The sequence below is a fragment of the Rattus norvegicus genome, chromosome 18 (assembly GCF_021556685.1).
Source record: "Rattus norvegicus strain SHRSP/BbbUtx chromosome 18, alternate assembly SHRSP_T2T, whole genome shotgun sequence".
In the NCBI taxonomy this organism is placed as follows: Eukaryota; Metazoa; Chordata; class Mammalia; order Rodentia; family Muridae; genus Rattus; species Rattus norvegicus.
Window position 1 is genome coordinate 31,243,702 of NC_141551.1, and position 19,773 is coordinate 31,263,474.

Below are 19,773 nucleotides of genomic sequence, written 5' to 3' on the forward strand. Positions count from 1 at the left end.
CCTGTGATCTTTAGGAGTGAGAGTGCTCCTGGGAGACCAGCTCTCTTTGGGCAAGTTTTGGGTCTTGAGCGCTGTGGGACAGCCTTAGCTCTGGTACAGATGGAGACCTGAAGGTAATTTTAATTTTAAAGCTAGGAGTGCATGGCTACCTCAATTAATGCTGAGGCACTATCAGGTTTAGCTGTTGTTTTCTTGTATTGTCTTTGAGAATGTCTTATGCGTCTCCCAGGCATCCACAGAGGACCAGCAACTTGAGAGCTGCTATCCTAGGTAGTAAGTAAGCAGAGAAGGAAACCACAAATAGCTTCACAGTGTGCTCCTTCAAGCCACCTACCTAGTAAATGATAGTGAGTAAGCCAGAAGACAGTTCTCTGTTGGCCTATTACATCATATTTACTTGATTCTGCAGAAATATTTATATCCATTCCTTAGAATTTTTGAGAGATTCAATCATAGTAGAACTAACTTGAAAGTTAACTCCTATGTCATCTACAAGAAACAAAACAAAATAAAGAAACCCCCTAACATTTGTAATTCCAATCTTTGTAGCATGCTTGACTTGATTGAACAATCAGTAGAATGTATTTTAGTATTTTGTGGTAGAATTCCAAGTCTTAAAAAATTATAATTCAGCCAGGTGTGACACTATAAATCTATTATTCCAATACTTAGGTAACAGAGGAAGGTGAATCAGAAATTCAACGTTATCTTCAGTTACATAATAAGTTTGAGATCATGTGTGCTGTATGAGACCCTATTTCCCCAACAAAAGATCAAACACACAGAAGGGTTCAAATTCAGATTCCTTGTTCCTTTTCCTTTTTCCTTTTCCCTACCTACTTGAGAATCTAAACAAAGTGGACTTCAAAGCTTAGAGTCCTTATTCTGGGGCCCTTTCCTATTCTCCTCCTTTAAAGAACTAAGTTTGATGCTCTTTGTTATAATTTGTAACTCTCAGGAATAAGGACATGCAATTTCTCTTTACATTAGGTAGAATAACTAGAGTATTTTTTAATGTTCATTGCTTGCAAACATATAGTTTCTAATTTGTCATTTTAATCATATCAGTAGATAATTTTAGAACTGTTAATATTGTACAATTGTTTTGCTTTACAATAAGCATTTTATTTATCCCTTGAAAATTCCATGCATGTGTACAATGTATCCTGATCAAATCTACCCATTGCTCCCTACTCCAACTTCTCCAGGATCTCCCACCCATTACATCTCTCTCCCAACTTCTTGTCCCTCTATATTTATTTATTTTATTTTATGACTGAGTTCAATTATAATATCCATATGTGCATGGGTATGGGGTCACCCACTGGGGCATGAAGAATTTATTGGGGACCACACTCCTAAACAAAAGTGACTTTCCCCTGCTACCCCCAGTAAGATCAGCCTTCCACAACTCCTCCGTTATGGGTGGGGCTTTAGAAACCCTTCCTCAATCCATACTGTTTTGCCTTTGATGAGTTCAAACTTGTCGTAAAACCACATCATACCAATAATTAACAGGGGAGATTAATTATCTGCAAGTTGTCTACTTTCAAAAGCTAGGATGGTTTTAATCTGTATTCTTGGATTGTTTTATTTAAGAAGAGAAACAGTAACCCCTTGCAATCTTAGCCTCAGCTAGTCTACCTGACAGCAAAACAACAGTGAGCCACTGTCCTTACAGAGAAGGGGGCATGAGGACTGGGTTTGGATCTCATTCACAGAAATGAACAAAAGGCTTCATTGTCTTTGGCTTGACAGATACACAGTAGGGTTGATAATAAAGTGTAACTTTCAAATGGCTTTATCCTAGCCTTTTGTGCATGTACTCATGTGTTGTACACATGCATCATGCACAGAAAGGCCTAAGAATAACTGTTGAGGGCTGGTTCTCTTCTTCTACTGTGTGAGTCCTGGGGTCAAAATCAGGTTTCAGCCCTGGCAGCAAGCACTCTCCGTACATGATCCATCTCACTGGCCCCCAAATGCTTTTATACATAGCTTTAGAAAAGTGTAGGAAGAGCACATGTCAGCATTTATGAGACTTCAAGAAGAAACACAAAGGAAGGTTGCAAAGACTCATTTGCATTCTACAAAATAGATATCTTATATCCAAACCTGGCACATTCCACAGGGCAATAAACCCTTAACTTTGAAGGTTGCATTTTGCTTTAGAAATAATTTATGAACTTACCAAAATTAATTCAACTTTAAATGTGTCTTTACAGAGCACACACATACCTCATTGGTACTAAGTTGTGAGTGGAGAGTTGAACGGTCCTAGAAAATCATACTGCTAGATACTCATGCTAAGGACATGAGCTGATAGTGTAGCTGACGGTACAGGGACGAGAGTCACCAGTGTTGTTACAGTGGGTTCCCAGACAGCAGGAATGGGAGAGAGGCCAGGAGACCACAGGGGTAGGAAGGAGTTTGAACTGAGATTCCTTCCACCTACTCAAGGAATCTTGACAGATTTCCCTAACATTTAAAGCATTAACTAAGAAAAATCTTAGCTTAAGTATACCATATGATATTTTTTTTTATTTTAGTCTGGGATCAATAATGAAATTGATTTTATCCTGGCAGTAGTACTCAGTGGTACCTCCTAAGTTGAAGACTAGACAATCAACCTATATTACCTAGGATATTCAAATGAAAGGGACTCTGAAGATAAATCCAATATTATAAACAAACAAGTAATCTCCTATCAACTAGTTAGTAGAACCAACATGTGGGAATATTAAGACCCTAAAACTTTATATAATAATACAATTAGAAAAAAAGTTAATAGAGACCAAAATATAATGGTTTAGAATATAAAGATGGGATTGAGAGAAGAACAGACAGATTTGAAAGACATTTGTACTGATCATAGAAATAAAAATGGTCATTGAAACTCAGAAGCATCCAAAATGTGGATGCTTCGCTCCTTTTTTTTTTTTTCATTTTCTTTTTTTTTTATTAACTTGAGTATTTCTTATTTACATTTCGAGTGTTATTCCCTTTCCCGGTTTACGGGCCAACATCCCCCTAACCCCTCCCCCTTCCCTTCTTTATGGGTGTTCCCCTCCCCATCCTCCCCTCATTGCCACCCTCCCCCCAACAATCACATTCACTGGGGGTTCAGTCTTAGCAGGACCCAGGGCTTCCCCTTACACTGGTGCTCTTACTAGGATATTCTTTGCTACCTATGAGGTCAGAGTCCAGGGTCAGTCCATGTATAGTCTTTAGGTAGTGGCTTAGTCCCTGGAAGCTCTGGTTGCTTGGCATTGTTGTACATATGGGGTCTCAAGCCCCTTCAAGCTCTTCCAGTTCTTTCTCTGATTCCTTCAACGGGGATCCTATTCTCAGTTCAGTGGTTTGCTGCTGGCATTCGCCTCTGTATTTGCTGAATTCTGGCTGTGTCTCTCAGGAGCGATCTACATCCTGCTCCTGTCTGCCTGCACTTCTTTGCTTCATCCATCTTGTCTAATTGGGTGGCTATATATGTATGGGCCACATGTGGGGCAGGCTCTGAATGGGTGTTCCTTCTGTCTCTGTTTTAATCTTTGCCTCTATATTCCCTGCCTAGGGTATTCTTGTTCCCCTTTTAAAGAAGGAGTGAAGCATTCACATTTTGATCATCCATCTTGAGTTTCATGTGTTCTAGGCATCTAGGGTAATTCAAGCATTTGGGCTAATAGCCACTTATCAATGAGTGCATACCATGTGTGTTTTTCTGGCTTCACTCCTTCTTAAAAGGGGAACAAAAATATCCATAGGAGGGGATATGGAAGCCAAGTTTGGAGCAGAGACTGAAGGAATGGCCATTCAGAGTCTGCCCCACGTGGCCCATATATATATATTCACCAAAACTAGATAAGATTGGTGAAGCTAAAAAGTGCATGCTGAAAGGAATTGGATATATATCTCTCCTGAGAGACACAGCCAGAATATGTATTCAAATACAGAAGCGAATGCTAGCAGCAAACCACTGAACTGAGAACAGGAGCCCCGTTGGAGGAGTTAGAGAAAAACAATGCCAACCAACCAAAGCTTTCAGGGGCTAAACCACTACCCAAAGACTATACATGGACTGACCTAGGCGCCAACTGCATAGGTAGCAGTGAATAGCCTAGTAAGAGCACCAGTGGAAGGGGAAGCCCTTGGTCCTACCAAGGTTGGACCCCCCAGTGTAGGGGATTGTTGGGGGAATGGTAATGGGGGGGTGGGTGGGGAGGAGAACACCCATATAGAAGAGGAGGGGGAGGGGCTAGGGGGCTGATCGATGGGAAACCAGGAAAGAGAATAATATTTGAAATATAAATAAGAAACACCCAATTTAATAAAAATGGGGGGGAAAAAAAGAAATGATCATTGAAGTTAAAATTCAGTTAAAGACTAAACCAATCTGAGGAAAGACAAGAAAGTTGGTGTTAGAAAGTCACCACAATGCAGTACAGGGAAATAACAGAAAATATTTGAAAAGCGGGATGGGGACCCAGTTTACTGGTATGGCACTTGTACAACATACACGAACCCCTAGGTTCCAGTCACGGCACAGAAAACAAACAGATCAGAATGAGAAGATCCAAATGTACTCTACTCTACGGACAAAACTACAGAGTGTGAACAGAATTAGTTGTATTCAGTAGTTTTTCCTGCCCGAAGCTGGCTACTTTTACAGAAAGCTTTCAGTTGTGGAGGTTCAAAGGTCAAGAGCATTTGCTTCAACTTTGGTAAGGCAGCAGAGGGTGATTCATCTCGGCAGGAGTACAAGAAGGAGCATAGCTTGGAAGGAGAAGGGCCTGGATGAGTCCTGCCCGGGCATGTCGCCAGTGACCTAAGTCCCTTCCCTTCATCTCACCCTCACTCCTAAAGGCTTCACAGTGCTTTCTGACAGTATATCATGGGGGGGCCAAGCCTCTAGCATAGGACACTCATGGTCCACAGATCATACTCAGAGCAGCAGTGATTTTCTTCAGAGAATGGTTGAGGGTTTTCTGGAGTCCAGAGGTATAGATTACTAGAGACGATAGTCATAGGCACTTTTAAAAAGAGAAAAGAGGCCACATCCACACAGATATGCATCCTATAGAGCATGATAGACAAAGGGAAATTTCATGAGAATAACATAACTCACAACAGCCAAACCGGTGTGGCCTACAGTGCATTCAGTGCATGGGTGCTCTATCACTTGCCTTGGTGGTACCAGCTTGTTACAGTTTTTCACCTTCAATTTCTTCACTGTGGAGCAGTTTCAGACTGCTGACCCCTTGGGTGTAGCAGTACAGCTGGACATCATTCCATGAACTCCTTACTATCTCTTATCTCACACTCAATCATATCCAGTGATCTGACTTGGAAGAGGTAGTTCCCTCTCTCCCCCTCCCTTTCTCTCCCCTCCCCTCCCTTCCCTTCCCTTCTCTTCCTTTCCCTTCCCCCTTCCTATTCTCTCTCCTCCTTTCCCCTCCCCTCTCCCTCCCTCCCCCTCTTTCCTTCCTTCCTTCCTCTCCCTCCTCCCCATGTCCACCTCTCCCCCTTCTCTCTTGGTCATAAAAACCAGAATAGTCGCTGCTTGGCTATGCCCTTGGGACTCTTCTGTCTTTGTAGACAGGAAATGAAGTGCCTGGACTTGATTTTCCCAAGCTCATTCCCTATCTGTGACTGGACACTTGTGCCTATAGGATGTAAACATCAATCTGGAGCAGTCCCTCAGTTGGGAACCTTCCGTGGGAGTGAGATGTGCATGCCAGGCTCCCTCACTGTGGACTGTGAGAGCACAGAGAGCTGGGCATGGAGAGTGAGAGTAGGAGGGAGGAGCGCGTTTACAGATGAGGAAGGTGCAGATAGTCGCCCTGGGCGAGCATACTCTCAGTTTCTCTGTTCTCTGTTTTGTGTTTGGTGCTCAGTGCCAATCGGACTCTTGATGTAGACTTGTGACTTTGTGTGCACCTTTTCTCTCCCTCCTCAGGGGAGCTGTGTACCAAGTCTTGCCCCTATACCTCCCTCCTGACCCTGTTCCGTTAGACCACCAGTTTAGTCCAGTTCTTTCCCCAGTGAACTTCCTGCAGTGGAGCCCTTTCACCCAGTGACTAGGGCAAATGACAGGGAGCGCAGAGACCTGCTAGAGTAGCAGGAACAGGGTTTGGCAGATAGAACTGTTTGGATGCAATCCAAACAGTGCTGTACTGTGTTTCATATGTCACCATTCTCTACTGGACTTGATGGCTGCTCCTGTAGCTTCCCCCTGCTCCCTTCTCTGCGCATCTCTCTGTCTCTGTCTGTCTCTCTGGAAAATGAGAAACCAATGGAGTTTGAGCATTTCAGCCTTAGTAGCTGAGGCCTTTCTGAGACGGAAGAGAGGCTGTGCTGATATTGGGTTTCTCCGCAGATGAGAATTTTCTAATTGCTTTTCATCTCGCTCTGTAAAGAAGCAAACACTCACAGTGGCCTGCAAAGCCCTCCAGCTTTGCTGCCCCCGGCCTGTCGCCTGTCTGACTTGTGCTACTTTCCCCTCCGCTCACTGTGCTCCAGGTGTGCCGGCTTTCCTGCTGTGTTGCCAGCACGCCATGCACCTTCTGACCTCCATGTGTCCACACCTACTGCTTCCTCTGCATGTGACTTCCCAGGTGTCACCAGGCCAACATCTTTTCTACCTCCAGATGGGTACTACATGTCTCCTAGCCATACTTCCCAAATCACCTTTTAAAAGTGCAACATGGCCCCAGCATTCCCTGTCCCCTTTCCCAGTGTGCTCTTTTACCACTAGACCATATACTTTATTTATATCTGCCTTACCATACAAAATGAAAGTTTATCTAAGGCACAGAACCAGGGATGGGGGAGAGGTTGTTTTGTTATTGCAGCGTCTCCAGTGCTTAAAGCAGCCCCTGGCACATAGCAAACACTGGAAATTATTTGATAACAGAAGACTAGGTAAGGCTTTGCGACTTCTCTGCTGGATCAAGGTGCGCCTCAGTCCTTGGCCTGCAAGTTTGGACAGTGGTGGTTTATGGGCAGTGGCCCCATCACTGAGAAAAGTGTCACAGCACCAGGAATCAGTTGCCCTACCCTAGCAGCCCTTGTTGCTGTCATGTACATATATGCATGTTTGTCACTTAACATTTCTAAGTCTGAGGAATAACTTTTAATGGTGCGGTAATGCGTATGAAAACATTTTATAAACTTTAAAGTGCTTTGCAAGAGTGAGTTGCATTGGGCATTAGAATCTGCTGTTGATGACTTGGAGTAGTTAAGTAGTTTTCCAGAAAGTGGTGTCCTGGGTCAGCTCCTCTCCTTTTCTCTGCTGCAGCCTACTCAAGAAGGGTGACTATTTCTGCCTCTTAGATCCAGATCCCTAGGTCTAAATGATGTACTTTCTTTGTACAAGAAAGACATAAGAGAAATAAATAAACTCTGTCTGATGAATTTGGGGACTCGAAGGCCATGCCTGACTTACAAGTAACAATGAGAGTTCTAATTCATTTCCTGAGTGAACCACACCCATTCCATTGGAGACTGTAATTCCGGTGGCCCAGTTTAGTGTATTCCCAATAGAGAAACTCAGGGATGTTCTAGACTGTTATTGGCCATAAATGAACTAATATCCTTTATTACTTTTAACAACTTCCAGTCAGGACTACCCAATCTAGTTTTCCTTTGCCACATGATCTCCCTAAACATAGGCCATGTGGAAAGGAAGAACAGAGGGAAGACTGTACCATGCCCAGACAGCACCGTCCCCACAGGACCTGAGAGTCAGCTCTGCTGTCAGGCTGGCATCACGGTCCATTTCTGCCACTTGCTGCCTTTGTAACTTGTCAGAGTTGTAACTTTGTGGTGCTGAACAATGTTGGAGCCTAATTCACAGGAGAATTCTAAAGATCAGATGAGGTAATTGATGAAGTACTTAACACCCGCTTCCCAGAAAATACTTGGCTAATCCTGCTGTTAGTTATTGATGGTAATCATTGTAATAATTAAAGACAGGCAGAAGAAAGGGATTTGAGAAACAGATCTAATGAAAAAAATTAACATAGGGTACTCTATCCTAGAAGCTATGACAAATATTTTGGAAGGAGACCAACATAGTAATTTGTGCATTATGCTATGTTATATAATGCACATTAGGTAATTCATGTAATAATGATTGTTATACCCTATAAGTATTTGATGGCCTCATACCTTGCAGACTAGTGTAATCAACAGTAACACCTGGTTTGTTATGTATCAAGCTGTCAGGGGAGCTGCCTCTCTGCTGCCCCTGGCATGACCAAAGGTCTGAGACCCTGGTAGGTTACATGGAAGTTTGAAGCAGGAACTAAAGTACTGCTGATCTTCTGTGCATTTTCAAGATGGTAGCCTCCACAAGATGCGCATGTTATTTCTTTCTTGATCCTTAACAAGTTGTATGTCTCAGTATACCTGATACTGGGGGAGTAGTAAGGAGGCTCCCACGAACATGTACTCTTGGAACTTTTGCTAAGTGGAGGGAACAGACAAGGACATTCCGGTGAATGGTGACAGAGTTATTATGTAGTAAGAGCTGACACAGGGTAACTAGGGAGGTACAAGGTTAGTGTAAGACCTGACCTGCTGTGAGTGGCCAGAATGACCCCTCTGAGGAAGTGAGAATTCCCTAGGAGAAAGCCGAGTAAAGAGGCCCTTTGAATTCCCAAGGTGTTAAGGATCAGAACTGGAAAGAAAGATACAAGGCCCAGAGGTGAAAGAGCAAAGGGAAATGTGGCAGAGAATCACCTTGATGTCACTCATGCATAGGACTTAGCAAGGGTATCTCACAAATTCTTTCCTCTTCCCTTTGGATAATCAACTTTTCTATTGCACAATACATGTAACATTTTTATCGCATTAGCCACTTTTGAAAAGAACACACACACACACACACACACACACACACACACACTGAAGCTGTCTTCAGACACCACCAGAAGGGCATCAGATCCCATTACAGATGGATGTGAGCCACCATGTGGTTGCTGGGAATTGAACTCAGGACCTCTGGAAAAGCAGTCAGTGCTCTTAACCACTGAGCCATCTCTCCAGACCCCCCTTTTTTTTCTTTTCTTAATTCTTTAAGTTTGAGACATCATGGAAAACTTAGAGGTACACATGGAGAAGACATGACCACAGAATGAAAACAGCACAGAAGCATCAATGCCTGCAGCTAATGCTGGCGCTGGAGTTTCGAGTTTGACATGATACAGGGGCTGGAGGAATGGACTAGTATTCCTCTCCTTCTCTCTCACCCTTGCCTTCCATAGAACCCACACCAATCTCCTCATAATCCTTCTCTAGGGAAGCCATGTCCTCACAGGCCTCAGAGAATTCCCCCTCCACCATGCCCTCACCCACGTATCAGTGCACAAAGTCACACTTGGCATACATCAGATCAAACTTGTGATTTAGATGAGCCCAGGCTTCAGCAATGCACACAACTCTCTGGACCTTGGCCAGGTCACCACCAGGTACCACAGTGGGAGTCTGAAATGGAGTATCACTGTAAGCAAATCGGAGAGTATTTACCCTTTCGACTGGTTTGCTTCACCTAATGTAGTGTCCTCAGAGTCTGTCCACGTTGGGTTTGCCAGGACTCCATTTCTTTTGAAGGCTGTGTAGCACTCCATTGTAGGTGTAGCTCATGTCTTGCTGGACTGCCCGTCTCCCCACAGGCACATGAGTGTGTTAGAGCAGTGTTGAAGAAAGTGGTCACGAAGGTGGCTGTGCAGATACCTTTAGTCCCTACTTGAAGTTCTTTTATGGATATGCCTGGATTTAGAATTACTGGGCCAGATGACGATTTTGTGTGCCATTTTTGAGAACCCACCACATTGCCTGTGAACAGCTTTCAGTTTAAAATAGCCAGGGGTCCTCTGGTGGATTTTAAAAAGAGTAGTATTGACTTCAAGGTGAGCTGAGAAGAAATGGAGCTGGCTGGGTACCTTGTCCTCAGAACACCTCTGCTTAGGGTGCAGATTGCGTGCACAGAGGCTCTCATCTCTGTTTCTCCCATAGCTCTCTTCTGTTTCTCTAAAGAATGTTTAGGACCAAGTGGGTCTCTGCAAGTGGGCCCAAAGTTGACATAAGTCCTTCTAGCCAATAGGGACATCTCAGCAGACATCTGTGTCCATCCAGAAACATGGCCATTTATGCCACCAGAAGAAGGGACAAGTTATTCATACTCATGAGTCTTGAAACATCTCAGAGCAAAGAGTGTAGGCTGTGTTGGTATTCCTTAGCTGTCGCTTTATGGCTCTGGGGCCATGCAAACCATTTTGCCAGTGCCCTTCCCTTTGATTTATCTACCTGGTGGCTTTATTCTCACACCACCAGAAAGCAGCTCTCTGACTGTGCAGCCAGCTATAAACACTATCCTGTCATATTCAAGGGTCAGTATGTCATTTTACCAAGTAGACAGCCATGTTCATGGTAGGAAGGGGAAAGTGGTGTAGTCCGATACTGCTTTCAAACTTTCAGAGGTAGACACAGGGTCACTCCCTCTTCCTCTTTCAGCTCAGCAGTCTCTGTCATGGATGAAGAACCAACCTTTCTCCTCTCATCCTTCCATCATAGCCCTGGGTGACTCTATGATGCCCCTCTATTCATTTTTATGGGTTTCTGAGGAGCAAGGATACCTCTCATCATTGGTTGCATGGAACAGTGGAAAGCTATGGTTAAGAGGACAGGCTCACTGACATAGTTCCATCCTGGCTGTATGAGCACAAGTGGCTTCTTCACTTCTCAGTGTCTCAGGGTCCTCAACTGTATAATTGTGGCCAATAGAGTGCCTGTCATGAAGGACAAGTGGGGCTATAAAACTACTGCTCAGAAATAATACTCCATTAATTATTCAAAGTGGGGAGTATGGCCATTCACTAAATAACCATTCCTAGGAATTAATGTGAACACGGGGACCATATAGAGCAACTTCTGTTATTGTTTCCCTTGAGGACAGCACAGAAAAGCTGTATTTATGGCACTGATGGGCTTTCTTGGCAGAGTCCCCCAACACCCTTCATACCAGTCCCACTTCTGAAAGTCCAAGTGGTATCTAGGCAACACACACTTAGGGATTCGAAATTGGTGAAAGCAACCAAATTAACAACCCTGGAAACTTAACACTTAGCTGGTTGACCACAAAATAGCAGCTTCATTTCTAGTGAATCCTCAGCCCAGCCTTGGGGCTTCCCCAAGAAGGTGTTAGCAACTAAGGTAATATTTAGAGTTGCTTGATCTCCCACCCACTGTCTCACTTTCAGGAGTGTTAGCCTTAAGCCTGCCTCATCTGCATTTTCTACAGGAGGCACTCCAAGGTCACGGTCCAGCTTTAGCCTTGTAACACTTGTGAAAGGGGAGCAGTCAATGTAGAAGCACCCGAAGGATGGAATGGGAAACCCGGTTTAAAGGAATAAGCTTGGGGCAACTGCAGTAGACACGCGCTACCCAGAGTTGGCTTTACAGGGTGATGAACTTAGGTTACTTGATAGGTAGGTTAGGACATGAAGCCGTTGGTGTCATGAAGTAGCTTTGAGTTTCTCAGCCTGTGGTACCAAAGATGCTGATGAAAATATGAAGGAAAATAAGTGTGTGGTTCCTTAAACATTTCTATAGATTTCAAGTGTGTCATGGTATGTGTATATATGTATATACTGATCCTTGCCCCAGAACAAAGCAGCTAGTAAACATCACTGTAGTATGTCTTTAAACTGGTACCTGCTGTGACCCACTCCTGTGCCCTAGCACCATGATAGCAAATGTCCTCTATTAGGCTGGTACACCATGCCAAGAGACTGACTCATTAGCTATGCATTATCAGCCTTCCCATGTTATATGGTAGGTATCTTCCTTCCTGTTTCCTATGTGAAAAGGCCCTGTGACCCGATTTCCACCCAGTCGCTCTTTCTCTGACTCTAGCCATTGGGTCTCCCTCAGCCTTATTGTTTTTCTATGCAGAAATTGGTATTTCAACACTATATTCCTTTCAAATTGTAGTTCTTGGTGCAAAAGTGCGTTGCAAAGTCAATTTAGTAAATTTCGAAAAGAATATAAAATGTCAGATGCATCCCACTTACTGTTAGGTATATGTATGCTGTGCATATATGTTTGTATTGGATGGAAACATTTCCTGTTGTCAAAAAGTGTCACACTAGTATTCTAGAGTTATAAATGCCAAGTGTACATAAGACGTTCTAGGACTTTTCGTAAAGCCTCCATCATTCTTTAAGTCTGAAGGGCTGTATTAGTTGGCACTGGAGGCTGGAGTGGGGAAGCCAGCAGCGCTTCTGTGCTGTTGTTAGAGCCTTACTACAGCCATGGAACCTGTGTAGACCCTGCTAACCTGCCACTGCCACCTCATGTCCATGGGCTCGGCTTTGGCGTCTTTCCTCGACGTAGCACCCAGGCCTCAGAGACAACTGGATTGCAAACCCTACTCTAGGCTTACAGGTATTTGGAGGCCTTTGTGGCAGCCCATGGTTGTGAAGGACACAGCACTGACACACTCCTACCGTTCAACTCAAGGAAAACAGATGTGATCCCTGTGCAGTACGAGGGCCTTTCTTAATAGGTTTCTAAAGGGGTTGACTACTGTCTTGTCTGTCATGACGCTCTCCGTATTACCACAGTTTTCATCTGGAAGTGATTTCCCCCTCTCTCTCTCCCAAAGGGTATAAGATCCAGACTGTCGAGCTAATTCCCCTTGAAACAAAGATGACAGGAATCCTTCCAGCCTGCCTCACTTGCTAACTGTAATCCAGTTGCTTGGAACATAGGGGGAAGAATCCCAGCAACTTCCTTGAGGGTCACAGAAGGAACAGTGACTTTCTTCCCTACCCTCACAGGTGAACTCCTCCTCTGCACGCTTGCAAAAGCACAGCCCTACTTGCAGTGTCTGTGGAAGACATCTCAGCAGAATAGCCCATGTGGACGCAGAGGGCTGAAAGGCATGTGCCAATGCAGAGTTCAACACACAAGAAGCATGTGTGTGCTGATTTTAAGACAAGATTCAACATGACATTCTGAACTGTGTGAGGAGGAGCCCAGGCAGTACAATTAAGAGAACAGAAGGCAGGCTTAGTGTTTTATGGATCTCCCTAATGAATGCATCCCAAGGCTTCTGCTGGACAGGCTTTCCAGCACCCTGCCAGGCCGCTTCCCACACATCTGTAAATCCGTCAAGCTATAATTCATGGCTGGTGCCAGCAGAGACTGAGGTCTAGGCCTTTCTCTCTGGAACACACAGAGCTCTCAAGTCATTAATAATTCACTGTGGAGTAATGAACAAAGCTGTACCAAGTTGTGAGCCGAAGTAATCAAGTGACAGATCAATTTATTTCTGCAGTGAGTGCCCAGATAGAATAGTAGCAACGAGAAGGTACAAACTTGTCACTGAAAAGTTTCTCAAGACTTAGATCAATGTGTTTTAAGTTCCAGAATAAAATGGATCATTAAACGGGAAATGAATTTGTTGGGTAGCCTCAAGCCTATTTATATTCAGAGTTGCCAACCAGAATTACTATACTGTTTTTCCAAATGCCTTTGGACCTCAGGGCCTGCAAATCAGAGTAATTATTACTCATTAATTAAGCCTAAGAAGTGGGAGACAGCCCGAGACTTTGAAAAGGGAGTAGTTCAGGTACAATTATCCCCATATTATTGATAATAATTAGAAATTTTTCAGTTAGGCTATGAATATTATTAGTCTTACATCTACCAAGAAGTTCCCATCATGTGTTAAGTTTCATCAAGTGCATCCTGCTTGTCACTGGCTCTGTCAGGTTCAATACTTCAGTCTCTGTGTTCATTCTCACGGTGGAGATTGCATCACTGAGTGAGAACATCTGAGTCTGGGATGGAGGAGTAGGAGGAGACCATGTCAGGTGCATGTGTGCTGAACCTTACAGAGATTTGTCAAGCACATAACAAGAACATTCTAGGCCAAGGATTGACATGGGCAAGAGCAGAAAAGTGGGGGCAGAGGAGGAAGATGGGTAGAAAATTATTCTCATCAGTACACTTCCCATGCATGATCACATTCAACCCATACAACATACATGAAGGGGGCGTGCCATCCACCCTTACAACTCCTTATAAAGGAGGAGGGATCCCACATCTTCAATGCTTGCCTAAAATCATTACTTATCAAGTAAACCGTGGCTGGGAAGTAGCAGACACTAAGAAAGGCACTGAGGGGAAGATATACTTCTTTTATGAGTATCCATAAGTGTATATCAAATCTATAAAACTGTACAAACCCAAAAGTGTATATCAAATGATAAAGTTGGTTGAAGCAGAATTTCAGTAAAGACTGGGTTTAGAAACGGCGAATCCCTTCTTCTCCTACAATAATGGAAGTCTACAGGAGAAACAGTGCAGGCATTGCTACGCTTGCATGAAAGACACTCAGTGTCAATGGCACTGGACACTGGGGATGTCAGTCCATGGAAAGTGTCTCTGCTCAGACTTCTTTCTAGGTTGGAGTTAGTAATGAATAGCTGCCTTCTTCCTGCAGGTGGGCGATTAAGGAATCTTACAGTATTTTCTAACAGTGTTGAATGGCATGAACTTGTCTACTGCCAGTAAATCATTCCTAAGTTTTTATTCAAGGGGCTTAGGAACCACTGAGTTTTATAGCTTGGGCATGGAGTTCAGATATATGTATTTTGTATAGTTGTTTGCATGTGTATTTAGTAGATTACTCTGGCAAGCCACTACTGACTCATCCTTTCTTTAAACTTTGCATGTCTGTGCAGTGTAAAAACACAGATATCCAGTAGTACATTTTTTATTTCTGTTGATGCCACATGTTTCACTTAATGCAAGCCTCATGTTTAATCAAATGGGCTTTTAATACTTAGTGTTTAGAGCACTGAATTTCCTGACATGGTTTAAATGCCGGCTCTTTCCTTTCGAAAGAAAACTGTGTCTATTTCAAGTTTATTTTTGCAAATGAACAAAACCAGGAGCTTCTTGATCTACACTGGAGACAGTGCAGAGGGAAAAACCCTTGGTGGTTTAAGAAGCAGACAGGTACAGAAGTAATCAAGATGGGTGGGAGTTACCTGGACGTAGAGAGTAGTGACTTGGGGTAGCAAGACCTCATCATCTGGCGGATGGCCTTGACTGGTTGCTGGTTGTTTAGGCAAAGTGGGAATCATATCCTGAAGTGAATACTAAATGAAGATCTGTGAACACCATAGTTGAAGATAGAAAAGAAAAGTTGCTCTTTGATTCATGGCATCCGAGGATCCTGAGTCTTGCCTTCTCTAGATACAGGCAGGGAGGTCAGAAGCACCATGGAGGTAAGCCGTCTGGGCATGCACGACTTCTCTCACCCGCTCTTTCCCCTTTGCAGCGTTGCTAACAACCACAAGCAGAATCTGATGACTGTGGCAAACCTTGGTGTAGTGTTTGGACCCACCTTGCTGCGACCTCAGGAAGAAACCGTGGCAGCCATCATGGACATCAAGTTTCAGAACATTGTCATCGAGATCTTAATAGAGAACCATGAGAAGGTAAGGCAGAAGTGGGCCCTTGTGGGAGAGAGTCGGGTGTTAGCTCTGTGGATGGGGGTTACACTGGAACTGACCTTCAGACTTGATTAGGTTTGCATTGCTAATGGTGCTTGAACCCAGATGATAGTGAAGTTGATGACTGTCAGTGTCCTGGTGGTGATGAATGTCACTGGTGGAAGTGACAGCAGTGGCTCTTACAGTGGCTCTACAGGGGTGGGGATGCACAGAATCTCACTGAGTTCTTATTCTGTATCAGGGACAGTGCTGAGCTCTTTCTCCTCGATTTCCAGAGAAGCGATACTCTATGAGCCACATTTTAGAAAACCGTTTTACTTTTTACTTGATTGTCTTAGAAACGTATGGGCTTGTTACTAGTAGGTATGCTGAAGTCTTCCCATTTGTGCTGCACGTGTTTTTCCCATAGTCTGGATTTTGATTATAAAGATAGTACAAGTTTCATACACATGTTCATACATGTATTCATGTGTGTGCATTTGAATTTGTTTATATATGCTTGTGATCTTTGCTTTTAAGGCACTGAAGTATCTGGTCTATTGTTTGTTGAAATATTTTTTAAATATTTGCTAAAATATTCTTTTCTTAGAGAGCTGTATAAAGGTATGAAGTGCCTTTCCCCCCCAACTTTCCCTGGACTCCTCAAGTATACCCAACTACCTTCATGGCCTTCTCCTTTAAAATCCAGTTTAGTCCAGTCAGTCATTACTTACATCCACAAGCGTGAGACTACATCCACTAGAGCATGTGAAGCCTCCAGGGGCTGCAGTCCTGAAGGAAAATAACCAATCTTTCTCCAGCTGCCACCAATGCCAGCAGCTCCTCAGTAGGGGCAGGGCCTCCAGGGCCCTTCCCTCATCCATGGTGGAATTCTGACCAGCTTGACCTTGCCAAGCGAACACAGTTACCCTGCACCCCCATCCATCATGAAATACTTTAGCACCACTGAGTCATGCTCGTGTCAGTACTCTTAGTAGCAAATCCCTGAGAAGCTTCTCAGAGCCTGTGCAGATTGCCCCAGGTGACTTTTTCACAGACATAACTCTGCAATTTAATTTTTAAAAAAATAATACATGTTCCTCTTCCTAAATAAAACCTTTGCCTAGAATGAGTAAATTCATACAAAACAAATTTAGATTCTGACCATGCCTTGCACACAATATTACTGATAGCAATAGTGCAAGCCACTGTCACCCTTGGTCTGAATTTTGACAACAATTTGCCTCTTTGCTTCCACCTTGGCCTCTTTATTCTGATGCCACCTACCAAAATGACACTTGTGACATGCCAAGCCAGCTCACATCAGTTGTGCACTGCCTAAGCCATCCAGAATCTTCCCCATGGCTGGATTTGGAGGCCATTTGTAGGAGCCTGCGAACCCTACACAATCTTCTCTCTCCTGGCTCCTGCTGCTTCCTTGGTCCTAACTGCTCTGTGGCCCTTAGACATGTCAGGTATACGTCTATCTTGACTCCTTAGCAATTGCTGTTCCCATCACCCGGATGGAACACTCTTCCACCTTGAAAACTACATGGCGTGTGTCTTCACCACTTTCAAGTGTCTTCAGTGGGGACTGCCCAGACCTCTGCACTTAGAATGTCATAGACCCAGTCCTGCCCCTTCTCCTTTGCCTTTCTCTTTCTGTAGCGCTCGCCTCTTCTGCCAGGCTGGAGCGTCTACTTACTGATCAGACTAATAGTTTTCCGACCTCTTTAATGTTGGCATTCAGACTGAGCCCCTGATTAAATACTGATGACTTTGTAAGAGAGCGATCAGAACACAAAAGTATCAACAATCTCTCTCTCCTCCCAACTTCTGTCCCCCTCCATTCCTTTCTCACCTATCTTTCACATACACACACACACACACACACACACACACACACACACACACACACACTGTCTCCTAGGTTACAATATGCTCTACACCTAAACTTGCAATATGGTTCCTTGGCCTTACACCTACAGAACTATGAACCGACTAAATTTTCTTTCTTCAGAAAGTTCCCTGGCCTCAGATATTTTACTCTAGTAATGTAAAATGAGCCAATCCAGTCTACACACGTTCCAGACAGTGTCTGTGAGTGTAGAAACTTCCTTCTTTCTGAGCTCTTTCTTTTTACTGAGAACCTTCCCACGTCCTTCATAGGAGTCTTAGTGATAGACCTCAGACTGGCTAGGGAAATCATCTGAGCCCACACAAGTACTGGGTCTCAGAGGTCTAGAGTCTTTGTCCCAGCTGATCCAGGAGGGAGACAGTATTCTACAGTTATTAGGAAACAAATGTCCCTGAATAAGAAAAGATAGAGCAGAAAAAGTCATAAGAAACAGAAATGTCTGAGGATCCTTGAGCTTTCCATGAGTCCATATTTTTTTTATTCAATTGAACCAACTGATAGTTTCAATAAATATGGTCCAGAAATATAACTTGATAAAAATAGCTTTTACTTACAACTTACTCACAAGATACTGTGCTAAGCAGCCACATTGCTACCATCTCATTTAATCTTCCTAGCAATGTTCAAGAAAAAAAATTCACCATCTTTTTCTTCAAGAAAATGCAAATTTGGACTAGTTTGAGATCGCATCTCAAGACCAGAATGGCTGTCTTCAAGACAACAAATGACAAGAAATGCTGGCGGATGTGGGGAAGAAACTCTGTCATATACTGCTGATAGACTGACACACTGGTGCAGCCAGGGTGGAAATCATAGGTAGTCTCCTCAAATGCCTAACAGTAATTGTCTACCAGGGACTATCTGTGTACCTGGAACTCCACTGGCATTCTGTGGCCACTAGAGAAGAACAGAACCGACAGTGTTTGAATCGAAGGCTCAGAAAGCAAAGGTTTTGGCTCCCAGCATGTTTGCCTTACGGTAATGGTTACTGCTTTAACACGTTTGCCTTACGGTAATGGTTACTGCTTTAACACGTTTGCCTTATGGTAATGGTTACTGCTTTAACATTTCCAATTCTGCATGACTAGAATCCCTCCATCTCACAGCTTAACCCGAAACCTAACTATCTTAAACTATCAAGTAGAGAAATACTTAAGATTACAGTGGAGATAATATTCATGTTTCTAGTTGGAAATAAGAAGACAAAATATTATAGTTATCATCCGAAATATCCCAAAGTGACAGAAATTTAGCAATTTCTCACAAAGTTTTCGTCTAATCTCTTTCTAAGGGTTAATGTGTCAATGGCTTTGAAAGTTTTACATGCTGAGGAAGAACAGACACATGTCAAGAAAACACATTGCCTTCTTACATGCTTCGTGCTGGTTGCATTTGCTACAGTGCACTGTTGCAACACACAATAGGAGATGGATTCCTTGGGGTCTGTGAGAGTGTATGGCATTTCTTTTGGCTGTGGTTCTGGAGAAGGATTCTGGAGAAATGGGAGGATGCACTATGTACGCGTGCCTGTGAGTAGTGTATGGTCTGTCACCATGAAGACCCCTTAGTGTCTGTAAGATGTAAGAGTGCCCTTGCAATCCATCGGTGGGATTTGGGAGACATTAGAGAGTAGATCTTTAACTATCAACTGTCAGAATTGTCTCCTTTTTAATATATGTTAACTCTTGATCTCATGTGCCAGATATGAGCTGCTGAAGGTAAGGGCGCAGCCCTGTGCAGCTCGTATCCACAGCGAAGTACTAGTCACCTTCTAGGAGGTTAGTACAACTTGGGCCCACTAAGTTGCCTTTGTTTGCCCTTGCAGAAAAATGTTGATGGCGTGGAATTTATTGCACTGCTCTTTGACTTTACACACAAATTGTATATTAATTAATATGCAGTTGGTCAACCTGCAGCTGGCAGGTGTTTGGCATTTGCTTTTCATTTTCTTAATATTTGACCTTTGTTGGATGCAAAATTAACACTAATAATGATAACCTGTGCCCAGAGTCACTGCGACCACCCTGCTGTGCATCTGGGTCCTGTCTTTGTAAACCTGAGAGAGCAAGGCAGATGGGCTTGTACATTGGCACACAGTGCTTCACCTTGGTCCTGTAACATTTTCCTTCTTAATGGCAACTGCCATGTATACTGTTAATGTAGTGAGTTTATCAATTTGAGTACATAGTTACCCCTACTTAACTCTAGATAAACTAACAATTATTTATATTGCAAAGTTTTTTTAATATCCCTCCAATAGAGCTACAGTTTGATGATGCATTTTATGTAATTCTTCTCTATTAGCAGAGGTAGCATGAAATTAGGCTCTTTCTGGAGATACGGAAAATC

General features: G+C 43.4%; 1 protein-coding gene across 1 annotated transcript in view; it reads left to right on the forward strand.

Annotated features, from left to right (window-relative positions):
- The window catches only part of Arhgap26 (Rho GTPase activating protein 26), a gene marked incomplete at its 5' end in the record, with an annotated part of 285,967 nt that overhangs the window by 170,601 nt on the left and 95,593 nt on the right, over positions 1–19,773 (forward strand). Inside the window, 1 exon segment of the mRNA NM_001395140.1 lies at positions 15,353–15,512. Coding sequence (NP_001382069.1) covers positions 15,353–15,512 — 160 coding nt within the window.